Raw genomic sequence first — 13,101 nt, 5'->3', positions numbered from 1 at the left:
GTTTTATGTAATTTATGAATTTTGTATATAATTGTGGCCTTCTCTTCATCATCTTGATGAAACTTTCTTAACAGCATGAGGACAGTAGTCCAAGGTGTGGCTTGCACAGATAATGTTAACTGAAGCTTGCATGAACACCTACCAGGGTTAACCATAGATGCAATTTATTCGCTTCTGCTCTTTCACCATTGTTGTTTGCTTCATTACAAGAACAAACACAAACTGTTCCAGGACAGCATTAACATGGCGTAACAGTATGCTATAAGGTTTAATTTTGCTGGTGACATTGTCCTTTTTTATGACAGCTTACCAGTTCACAAGCAAAAAATGAAATATTATCCATCATTTTCCCTCAAAAAAATGGGATGTTAATGATATTGGAAAGAATAAATTTTATGAGAATTCCAGCAATTCAAATCAAGTATGACATTAGATGGTAAAAGAAAGAAAAAAACACTGGGGTGAAACAGTTTGTACACCCTGCAATCAGCAGGCCAATCTGACTTTACACAGAAGATCTAGACAGCTTTGGTTCCCATGGAATTTCTGCCTGGATGTATGACGTGGAAGCTGGAGACCTATCAAAGACATTAATGGGATACTTAAATGCCTCTGAAAACCAATGCCTTTGAAAAAATGCCAAAGGTTATGTGGAATGAATTAATTTGAAATGCCAGAATTCCTTATATATCAACATCCTTTCATTGAAAAAGTTGTTCATGAAAGAAAATGGAAATATACAAAATATTGTAAGAATAAAGCATGCTACTTGGACACTAGAGGACCTCATAAAGGAGACCTTATTAATGAAATAACTACAGAACTACCTTTAGATATGTAAAATTTATGGAACTTAAGCATGGAGAGAAGATGCAAAGAGCAGCCCACAATACATATGGAATAGGAAAACTTTTTTTAACATTCTAAGTGATATTGATGGCTTTTGGAATGATTCAGAGATTGAATTAAAACACTTTTGTTGAATGATCATTTGAGCAATTCGGTCTCCAGTTAAAGTATTTCCTCATTGCATATATGCAAATAATGATTTCTGCTGCTACCACAAAAGCTAGTGATAATTTGTCCTGACAATTATCAGAGAAACAGGAAATAGCTGGTAAGATGCCCCCGTGTATCCTTCTTTCAGTGCATGACGGTTTTCTTAGCACATTTTCTAGTGTTTTTAAGTCCAGTTTTGAAAGTCTCAAGAAGTCTTTCCTCCATTTTTTGAAGAAAATTATAATTAAAGTTATCCTTTAACGTTATCTGCCTTTTTATTTCCTGTGTGAAAATTTCCTGTATATTTATCATTATGATTTCTCTGTTTTATTACTTAGATAATTATTTGTTGTATTTTTGATAGATTATTCACTAGTTCTCTTCAGTCTCCAAAGTTTATTTTTGGAAATACAGCACCTCTGAGCTACTGCACGAAGTGGATCCATTTGTTTTTATATGACATTCAAGTAGTGAGAATTCTAAACTTCTTTATTAGTTCTGAACTTCTCTTACATTACTCTACCTGTTCTCTCCAACTATATGATTCAAATGCAAGGCTCAAAGTGTTTTTTCTCTGCTTTGAGTATCTGTTTCCTCTGTAAACCATAAAGTTGTTTTCTGTATAGCTAAGGAAAATTCTCAATGTGGCTTGGCAATAAACAATTAAAATCTCTTGACAACAGGCAATTAAAATCTCTCCTTAGTGTTCCGTAGTTTAGGACATTTTCATTATGAGCTCATTGTTCATGCTAAGTGGTCAGTAACAGATGCCTACATATGTCTTTCCTGGTTTTAGGAATGTGCCACTGCAGCATATTTCTATCTAGTATATGTTCCTATCCATCGCAAAGAACTTCATAAATAGATACCATTGTTGAACTACCTCCCCTGTGTCTTCCAGGGAAGCAACATTTCATAGTCTGAAAGAGAAATTAGAAGCATCCTGGATATTCACAGTAGGTTTTAATGCAGAATCAATGAAACATCAATATACGCTCTCTTCCAACTGCACCTTAAAGCTACCAGAAGTTGTGCTAGGGTTCTTAGGCAGGTGGTTTTCAACTTGCTCAAATTAATCTGAGGCTGTCGAAATGGCAACACTTTATTTATAAAAGAATATTTTGGTGGACTTGCACACATTGCAACATACAGAAGCACTCCTAGTTTGCCAAGCTTGAGATCAAAACTTGCTGATATATGTCACTTGATTTCTGTTATCTATAATGCTTAGCATGGACACATCTTTGTTATTTTGAAAAAGTACAAATATTTGCATTTCAGGACAGACAGCATGGTACAGCAGCTGAGCCTTCTGTTTAGCATACCACCTGAACTCTGTACTACAGGGTGGTAAATACTCCCACGCAGGACCTGACACCAATCAGACAATACTGAGAAGAGGGAAGGAAAGGATTTTATCATCCCCACGTTGTTTCTTCCGCTCTTTGCTCCCATTTCTCTCCCTTCGTTACCTTCTCCTGGTTTTTGAATGCATTTCACTTCCAAATCACTGCAACCCTCTCTGAGATATATAAGGCCAGAGCTAGAATTTTTTAAAGTTAAATGAACGAATTACTTCACAATCTGATGCTTATTCTCCATCTGATAATGAAAAAGGCAAGAAACATACTGCTAGAGAATAATATGAATAAACAAGAGGAGAGAGACGAACAGAGAACAGGGGAAGCTGGTAGAGAGAGAGAGCTATAACATGCTCTTCATTCAGGTGATAATTGCTATGTCTGAGTTGTCAGGCTGATGACACTACTGTCTGTCTTAACTTAAACAGAGGTAGTTTTCCATGTAAACTAAAAAGCAGATGTGTCAATCCTTTCTAGAGTTGTAGTAGTTTCAGTGCAGTTATAGAAGACACAGTTTCTGCCTTAAGAGCTCCTGAAATCCGTAGAGTTTTTCTAGGCTTTGTATGATGTTTAGAATGAAAAAGATGGACAGGTTTGTAGGGAATAAAGCTGAACGTATATTGTAAAATTACTGTCTGTTACATTTTTATTTTAAACATATCACCTCCGTTATAACTAAAATACACCACAGATTTTTTTATAATTCATTTTTACTGGAAAACGGTTGGTGGAGAATTTGAGTAGGAAAACCCAAACATTGCATTGGCCTTAAATTCTTCTGAGTGCATCGCTATAGAAGGTCAACAAGGATACTTGCTGGGAGCCGTTTAAGTATTAGTTAATCAGAAATAATTTCATTCTGATTCATCACTAGAGCTTTTCACAAATACAACCTTATAATTTTTTCCTCTCTCTGAATCCTATAATAATAGCTCACTAAGCTCCATCTTTCCGACTCATCTGTCATCACTATAATGGCGTAAGGGAAGGGGGGAAAGTTTCATGTTTAGTAAAAAACCTAAACTACAAAAGTAGTATTTAGAAGATATCTACAAAATTATTCTGGGGGACAGGCTGAATGTATATTATTGCTCAGCAATACTCTATGCTACTGTAGTTTATTAAGTACAATGCTTCATTTAATATCATCAGTGTCATTAATTTCACCAGCAGAACTACAACCTCCATTTCTGTCAGCACGGCAGGATATCTGTTCTCAGAAAGAATGGCATTAAAAGGATAAATTCTTTCCTTTTTAGCTTTTAAACCTTTGTAGGTGTTAAAACAATTTTGCAAAACACCTCAGGACAAACTGTAACATACTTTTTACTTTCCTGGCATATGCAAGCATTGTAATATTTAGTGTGCCTCATGCATTTTTTCCTTCATTACAAATAGAAATGCAAGACATTAAACCTGTCAGAAAGAGATGCATGGAAATTTCATTAGGTAAGAATATTTCTTTACTCAAGGACATGAAGTGTCCATCTGATCCATAGTCTACATTTAGGAGATGACCTTCAGGACAGACCCAGAAAGCACGCAGCTGCCTTCCCACTGGTGTTGACACATGGGAATTGGAATGGAACTTTGCCTGACACTCCACCATCTAGAGAGTGGTTTTTTGGCATGCAAAAAATGCTATTCATAATGTATTTTTTTGCAAAGTGTAATGTTTCTAAAACTGCTTTCAAACTTAGGTAGCCAGAAATACTGGTACAGTGAGATGTTCTGCTACTTTTCTAACAAGCATACATTTTATATGCTTGTAAAAGTAACTCTGAGGTGTTACACACAGAATTCTCAGTGTTATGGTACATGTGTTGGTGTCATTCCTGCCAAAGCAAGGAAAAAATTAGTATCAGGAATTAGGAGGACAAGAAAGTGTTGTCCGGATTTTGTCTGGGAAGAAACCATGAAAGTATATTATTGCTCAGCAAGATCCAGTATCTTTGCAGTTTCTTGACAAACAGTGCCTCATTTAATGTGATCTGAAAGTGTCATCCACAGAATCCAATTTATTCTGAATTTTCCTTCCCAATATAATACATTGTGAAATAATGGAGATCTGGAGAAGGTTGATCTCTTCTGAATTTGCATTGCCACCATGTTCTCCCTGTAGTGGTCAGAATTTGAAGGTGGGTATTTTGCATAATGTATCTTATGAACATATGGTAAGGTTACAAGACACAGCAATGCATGACAATTGTGTCTGGCTGCCTATATTAAGGTTCAAGACAATAATTTTTTTTACATAATGAACTGGAAGATTAGTTACACTTGATAAATGTGACTTGAGAGACATTCATTCAGTTCACACTTTTCTCTGCAAGCAGAATTACATTTCTTTAAAAGGTCTGAATGTATCTGCTTTATAGACAGGGAAATTTTAGAATATATTCCTAAATCTCTAGATAATAAATATAGACCATTAAACTGCTAAATGTTTCTGAAACCTTTTGTGGAGATAGTGCTAATCCAGTCAGTTCTTGGAAGATACATAGACCAGTTTCTAATTGGTCCTCAAAAAGGTGCTAGTAAAAATGAAATAATAGAGGTAGGGATGCAGAAATACCTCGGCCAAATAATTTCCATAGAATAATACAGCTAGATTTGCTATATGGAGGTCTTTGTACAATCCTCTACTCAGCTTGTAGGTCAGCTTGCCATGCCACTAAATATGGCTGTATGGTTACTGGGAAGGCAGAAAATGGAGTAATGGACGCAGCAAAGTGTTTTGCTGTCTGTCCAGGCTGCGAGTAGTACGCAGGTTGAATTAAAAGTGATGATAGTTAACACCTTGAGGGTACTGGGTCTTAGTTATCCCAACAGTCTTCTGAGCTCTGTATGATATCTTAACCTCTTAGGTTGAGAGGAATGAGGCTTTTGTAAAGTGTTAGTAAAAGTGGAACAGGTATATATTTGCTTCTGGTGCTGAAACTGATGACTACCATGTCTGCTGCTCTCAGGAGGCTATGCCGTTGGCTTCTTATAAAATACAATATTAAGATTTTTGAACTTTAGACATTTGGAACAGATTTGATCTTGAGTACTTTGTCTCTGACTTGCTTTTGCTAGGCTGTCACTAGAGTTGAGTATTTTTTCTTGCTATGTCTAAACATTATACATATACCTTTATTACTCACAGTTTATAGTCAATATTGACTGCATCTCCTTTCACTTCCCATGTGTACAGTAGGTGATAGCAAAAACATGACATACTTGCCAGGTCTTTTGGTCAATAACTTTTATAAATATATGATATGCAAATATTTTAGAAGAAAATGACAATAAAAATAATTTAAAGAAAATCAAGACAATGGAAGATAAAATTAAAAAATTAAAGATAAAGTAAAAAATTAAAGGAAAGACAATAAAGCAAAATCAAATGTATCGTCATATCATATTTATTCATCATGAGAGAGCAACTCACCTGTGCTAGACTTCCTTTCCAAGAGACAGTGAGCTGAAATCCTGAACTTTTAGATTACAGTTTGTGTAGGATTTTTTCATATTGTCTCCTAATAAGTTGTAGTCACCCCCTAATCCAGTCTTCCCATTGACATTAGTTCTCAGAATATTTGAAATGTAGATTCATCCCATGCATCTACCTATGTCTGCAGCTAGGATAGCCTTCTCGCATGGGTATTCTGGAAAATATAAACCATGAAATAGGCAGAAAGAAGAAGCTAAACCTATAATCTCTTTGGGATTGTTTCACATTTCAAAGATGAGGGTCATACACATGCAAGAAACCATCCCAAGATCTTGTCTGAGTTGGCAGAAGGCTTGAGAAGACATTAAGCCATTCTGCTGTGGACAAGCTGGGTACATAAGCAGTTCCAGAGGGATGTTTGAGCTCTTCATAGTTGTGTCCAAAACCTCCTACAAAGGAAATAGCCAAACCTGCCCAGACAGCTAATTACAACACTAAACTGTACCTAATACTGGGAACCTGCTTCTTGAAATCTGATCTTAACCACTTCTATTGCAAAGCAGTCAACTTTGAGGAGTGCTCTTCTGATCCTTTTAAAGCAAATGTTTACAACACTCAACAGAGTAGTTGTTGCCAAAATTTATTACTAAAAAGTGTTCCAATCTGAAACTTGTAAGAGGAATCAGAGAGGAATTGCAGACAATTCTGATTCAGTGACTTCCTAGCAACAACTGGAAATGTGGTAGTAGTGTAACACAGTAATCTGAGGGGGAGCCACAAACGTAAATCACTTGTTTCGGTTTTGAAATTGGTGAGAGTAGAAAGAAAACAATGAAACCTTTACTTTAGAACTGCTTGAAAACTCAATGTTAATTCTGAGGGCATCTGTATTTGTGGTTCTCAGTTCTCTTCCAAACCTATTTGTCTTCAGAAATAACTGAAAAGATGTTATAAACCCTACATTTTTCTAAATAAGATATGACCTGCATTATCTACTCAAGTTTCAAATTGTATCTTGTGAAGTTGAGTTCTTGCATTATGGAATTCTAAGGTCATGAAGGGGGATCGAGAAAGCTAAGCATCATCCAGCTCAGTACCTACAAGGCTGCTTTTGCAGTAGATCATAATATTTAGCTGTCTCTCCACTATGCTCTAAGATTTTATGTATTACGTTCTGTAAATAGAGGAGACTCCCTGGTTATGACATATTGCTACAGAACAGGTAGTGATCTAATGAAAAGCAAAAGACTGAGAGGGGGTTTGCCGGAGCTGTGCGTGACATGAATGCTAACAAGTCCACTCACGTCATCAGCTTCCCTGCTCTCAGCTCCCCCCTCCCTCCCTTCCTTTCTCTTTTATGAGCCAGCTTGAAATCAGGGAATTACATGCTAAGGAAAACTCTTCAGCTAAACATATAATTATTCTGCACAGGATCAGTGCAGCACAGTTAATCAGTTTACCAACTGAATTAATTTTTATTTTTTCATGTCTGCATCTCCTGTTGAGAGTGGAGAAATTCTAGATTTAAAGGGGAAAAAATCAGTTGCAGTTGTGAAATGAGTATCTGAAGCTGAGCATTCATTATGAGAGAACCCTCCACTGCAGGCTATTTTGGCAGACAAACCTTGCTGTCAGTCCCCAAGACTTTGAATAACTGACTCCATGTGGAGTTATTACTTACAGGTACTTAAGAAATAACTGGTTTCCTATTTAATTTTCAGCTGTTTAATAACATTCCATTCTCCAAAAACCACAGTTGTATTTATTGCATTGTATTTCATTTCACTTCATTGGATTGTTTTGAAAAGTTGGGATTTACCTGGGCACAGGTGTCACTTCACTGTAAATGAGTTCACGTTTTAAATGACATACTTGTAAACTGCTTCACTTAAGAAGTACAAAATCTTAAATGCTGTTACTTGTAAAAGTACAGAGAAAACCTTTAGATTCTACTTACAATGAAAACACAAAGTATCGTGCCTTTATTAATTCTAAGTGCAAATAAGAGTCAGGAGACAACATACCTCCCCTCTGCCCCCCTCAAAACCCCCCAAATTCTGTACAGGATTATCTCCTACAGTGTATGCATACCTATAAAAATAGACGGCCTTTGGTTTAGGAGTGCTCACTCTGATGATGTGTTTGCAACCACAAAGTGTCACCAAGTTTTACAGTAAGTGCAGGGGTTCCTGGGCCAAAAAGCATTCCAAGTCTCCAGGTAGAAGCATTACAGATGTAAATATTGAAGTGTAGTTTGTCATTTACTCATGTTAGTATGTTAAAATTAATCAAAGGAAAAATTGACTAAGTTTGAAAACTACTCTGATTCTTAATGGATTTGCAAGCTTTATGGGTAATATTTGTTTTCCAACAGTGCCACAATGGAATTTGAGCAAGGCAAAGTTCTTTCTCTTAAAGTACCTTTTGGGTCCATAGTACATATCCCCAGGAAAACATCTGAGTTATGTAGGAAACGGATACATACCAGGAGAAATACTTGCTCATTCTTTGAAGTGAAAACCATATAGAGAAATTGGAAAATTTTGAAATTTTGGGAAAAAAAATAATAGTGACTGGAAACTGTTGATAAAAATATCTTCACAATTAATGTTTTCTGCTCCTTTGAAAGCTTTCTTTTTAACCACAGTGCCTTCTGCTGTGTGTTTGCTAAACTTTACAAAATATTTTTGTATACGGACAATTTTTTTAACACAAAGGTATCTAGAGTCTTAACTTCTAGATCCTCCGTAAGCCTCAAGAATCAACTTCTGAAGACTTGGATGGCCTTTTCAGGTTGTCCACACCATCCGATGCAGTTCCCAAATTGAATTCCAGTTGAATGCCTTCAGAAAGGAAATGTAGATAAATACAAGATGCCAACTTGTCATAATAATGTTCCTTAAAGTTTACCAATTTTTAGGGGTTTTGGCAAGTAACATTTCCTGGAGGAAAAGAACAGAAGGATGTCTCCTCTTGGTTGGGGCTTAAGCTACAGCTGCTTCTGATAATAGCACACCATAACCAGGATGCCTTCTGGGTAGCCAGGTCTCAAATGATTAACATCATTTTTGTGGTTTTCTCCCATATTCCTTTCAAGTATTTGATGTTGCTGGTACTCACTACTAGTTAATTTCAAGACGTGTACTTTACTAACAGTTTTTAAAAGTTACTCTAGCTTAAATAATTATGATAAATTCAATTTAAAAAGGCATATTATTATAATTTCCCTATGAAACGTTATAATTTACAACCTTTACGAATAAAGCTAATTGACTACATATTTTTAAGCCAAAAATAGGTTATATTACATTTGCAATATTTGTTACATTGTTTATTTATAGCAAAGGTAACATTCCACATTCATAGTGGGGTAATTTTTCTAAAATGTCTTTACTGTATCTTTTAACGCTGTCAGAGAAGTGTACCCTTCAGTATAGAAGACATACGTAAAAGCTACCTTATCACTTGAATATTACTACCCGTGTAGACCTTCAACCTCTCTAATGCATTAATAGCTATTTAGCAGAATGACTATAGCTAATCGAGCTGACATACAGAATAAATGTAAAATACAGGCAAACAGTGGCCACAATTGGGCAATTTTTGTAAAGTAAGGTATTCGCAAGTAGTTTTAAACTAATTCTGGTATGCTTCCATTTGTGTGTGTTAGGTCTTTTCTTTGGCTACAATTGAAGTATGCATTTATAAAGGTAAACACCGAGATAAAAAAGGGACTTGTAATGTTAGCATGGTAGAAACAGGCAAATGTGCAGCTTTAATGTTTGGGGATCTGTAGCACTCATGTTACCAAGGAAAATGCCTGTCTTGTAAATACTTTGGTGTTCGTTGCATTATACTTACTTATGCTTAAGCCCAGAGCACACAACTGACAATACTGTCTACTCCAGACATCCCTGTGGATGCAGTATGCAGTCTTTGTATAGAAATTTAACTGCCAGGCAACACCATACATTTAAAACCCTTTTGTTTGTATGACCTTCTTGCTTCCCATGGTATGCACTACACATGTTATGGATAAATGGTACCTAAGATGTAATTAGTTTACGTCAAAAAGGGTAAAAAAGTAGCAGGAAGCATTTTTAAATTTAGCAACAAGTATTATACACACTTTGATATTTGATTTACATTATAATTCCAGTCATGAGTTAAAATAGCATAACGATCTGTCCCCTTTTTAAATCTTTTATGTACTGAAGGTAAAGGTGTGGATCAGAAAACTCTCCTCTGCACGTACATTAGGATTTGATTTCAAGTAATGACATTGAAGTATGGGAATCAATCCTCTATCTAATGGTTTCAGGATCCATCCCGATGACCTGCTTAAGACCTCCCAATTAACCTGAGTTCACAAACTACATACATTCCTCTAGATACCATTTGCTTCATAATGCTGTATGGTCCTAAAAGAATAGTTTGCTTGTAACTGTAATGTGTCTGATGAGCACCTAAACAGCCCACTTTCAGTTAAGTATGGAGATGTATCTCAGCAAAATGAAATCAGAACCATTCCCTTATTAATGATAATACTTTGAAAGCTTTAGGGATATTATAGTGGGCATCCAATTCAACCCTCCAATAAGTTCAGTAATCACATTACAGAAATTATTTCCATGAGTAATGTACAAACAAAATTTGCACCTCTTCTCCTTATATAATGGAGATCCCTTGTAGCAGAAATGATTTGTCTCTAAGGCAGACAGCTCATCAGAAGCAATGTATAACAACACTAATGCATCCTACTGTGGAAATACATTTTTCCCCACTCTGAAGAAATTTAAAACACTTATCATCACAAACGATTCTCCACCCTCCCATCCAACCCAATCTGTTTGCAGCACAGCCGAGTATTGTAAAGCAAAACATGTCACAGCTTATGGCTGTGTTGTGAAACTGCGAACGTGCAGGGAAATCATCATTCCTGTCAAGTTATCGGGAAGAGTTTCCCCAGCAAAGCCGTGCTCAGCCCTGCGCGTTCCCCCTCACATGCCCCACGCACGGCGCGGGCTGCACTGTCCACGGTACCGGCGACGGACAGGGACACGGGTGCATTAGACACAACAGCAGCACGAGCAAGAGCGGCTGGGAAGCCTGAATGAATCAGGACATGTCACTAAAGGAGCAGAATTCCTCAGTCCAGTCAGTGACACCTTGTGCTCCTTGTGGTACCCTAAACTACACACAAGTGCTGCACAGCCACTGCATCAGATCACCTGATATGAGCAAAACAGACCTAATGAGGGCAAATTTAAAGCAACCAAACATCATAACATTACACCGTGCGATGCATAATGGAGCCATGAGACACAAACACTTTATGTCTGCATTTACCAACAAATGCATTTGAGCCCTACTCAGTGCTCGGCAGAAATTCCAACAACATGCTGCACAGCTTAAGCAGCCTCTCTCCAGTCGTGTCTTAAAAACTACTGTGCAAAGCAGCATATGGATTATTAGAACTGAATAAACTCTTCCCAAAACAAAGAATACAAGACCAGATATGTAAATTGCAAGGATCCAAAGTACAAACAATACATGGTAATAAATGATCATACCTTTCATCCAATCCACTACTTGCTTGGGCGTCCACTTGCTAATAGGTTCCATAACGAGAGCCATCATCAGATCACTTTATCATTCACACCAAAATCAGAAAAAGGAGAGAAAAAATCTATCAGAGAGCATGGCTGGGCTAAGAGAGCTGTAGGATTTTACAGTGCAGTCCAAAGAGAAGATGATGCTTTGTCCCTCCAGGTTTCTCCTGCACTGATTCAGTAATGTATAAAATTACACTGCTTGATCAGCTCTGGCACCTCCCCCACTGCACACAGCCTGCAACACGCTGGAGCACAGAGCCAGGAAATGGTGCAGTACGTATAGACTTACTTACAAAAGCCTCTACCCAGTGATCTACTTATTAGACTGGCACAAATATAAAATTATATTACACAGAGAGCAATTCAAGCTGGAGCTATTCCAGACACTGAGTTTTAAGGAGCTTTATTCCAATGAGCTCTGGGATCTTCATCAGGGAAAATATCACTACTGTAACTTGATAGCAGATTGTCTTGGCTTCATTGTGAATATGCTGACTGTCACTCAGTTTAAAGAGAAGATAGAAATATCAGAATATCACTTGGCATCTGGCAAAATGCTGAGCATCTCCATCTTTACAATACAAAATGTTGCTGGAGTCTTACACTATGTAATCATGTAATTCAGAATGTCAAACACAGTATAAAAAGTCTTACCCAAGAAAAAAACTATTGGAACAAAACTCTTTTTTCTGGCCACATGCAGAGCCAGTATATTTCCTCCTATGTGCTTCTCATTTTATAGTGAAAGAATGACAGCATCAAAGAGTCAATTTTTACTACTACAGCGCTTTAATATAGACAAGTATTTTGATTCAAAGCATTGGGACCATTAGTCAGTCTCTCTCTTTTGTTAGGGAGAAAAAATATGTTTTAAATATTCTAATACTGAAGTTTACTAACCTTCCATAAGATGAAGGAAGAACATTTTAAGGAGATGTGCCAAAGAGTGCTTTTTGGACCCTTTTGTGACTCACTCTTTGCACCCCATGCAGCACGTGTTCTGCATCATGTGGTTGAAGAGGTGCGTGCTTTCTGTTTGATCCATTGTCTGAGATATGCAGCCCCACTATTTTATTTTAGGGGGAGAAACTCAGATTCCAGGAGAAAAAAAGACAGAACAAAGCAGTTCCACCTTTCTTGTCAGTAATCTTTCATCTGTGCCTTTTCTTCCTGCACTGCTCCAGGTTCCACCAGCACATTAGGGTGAGAAGATAATACTGTTACCATGTCTCCCTCACTCCACTAGACCTGTGTTAATTTGCCCAGGCTGAGATCTATCCTTTCTTTCTCATATGGGGAACATAAAATACAAATGGAGTATTTATGCTATACTGTTTCAGGGTTCTTTAAGTCTATATAGATAAGGATGTAGACCAGCGTCCTTTATTTCCCCTCCAAAATGTCTCCAAAGAGATGTGCCATTCTCAGTTCAGTGATGCACTCTATCCTTTTTTATTTTTCTTTCGCTTTGGGAAGTAGTGTGATTAGTATTCTATGATGTATTTTGAGTGCTCAGAGCACAGATCTTCTTTACAAAAAGATTCACATCAATTCTCCTTCAAGAAGGCTGTTTCCAGCTGAACAGCATATCAGCTTCCTCTACAAGTTTTGGGAGACCACTTTCAGTAGCTTTAGTTCTGTCTAAATAGCTGTTTGCAATGGACATAATAAAGACAAAGATTTCAAATTC

At 37.0% G+C, this 13,101-nt stretch overlaps 1 protein-coding gene across 1 annotated transcript in view; it reads right to left on the bottom strand.

The window, feature by feature from the left end:
* LOC129211951 (connector enhancer of kinase suppressor of ras 2-like) overlaps positions 1-11,443 on the bottom strand; it is a 209,535-nt gene extending 198,092 nt beyond the window's left edge. The window contains exon 1 of the mRNA XM_054839775.1: positions 11,370-11,443. Within this exon, the coding sequence (XP_054695750.1) occupies positions 11,370-11,436 (67 nt within the window). The 5' untranslated portion in view covers positions 11,437-11,443. The remainder of the gene's footprint in view (positions 1-11,369) is intronic.
* Positions 11,444-13,101: the final 1,658 nt, after the last annotated feature.

Source organism: Grus americana, chromosome 12, assembly GCF_028858705.1.
Source record: "Grus americana isolate bGruAme1 chromosome 12, bGruAme1.mat, whole genome shotgun sequence".
NCBI lineage: Eukaryota > Metazoa > Chordata > Aves > Gruiformes > Gruidae > Grus > Grus americana.
This window is presented reverse-complemented; position numbering and strand designations above follow the sequence as displayed.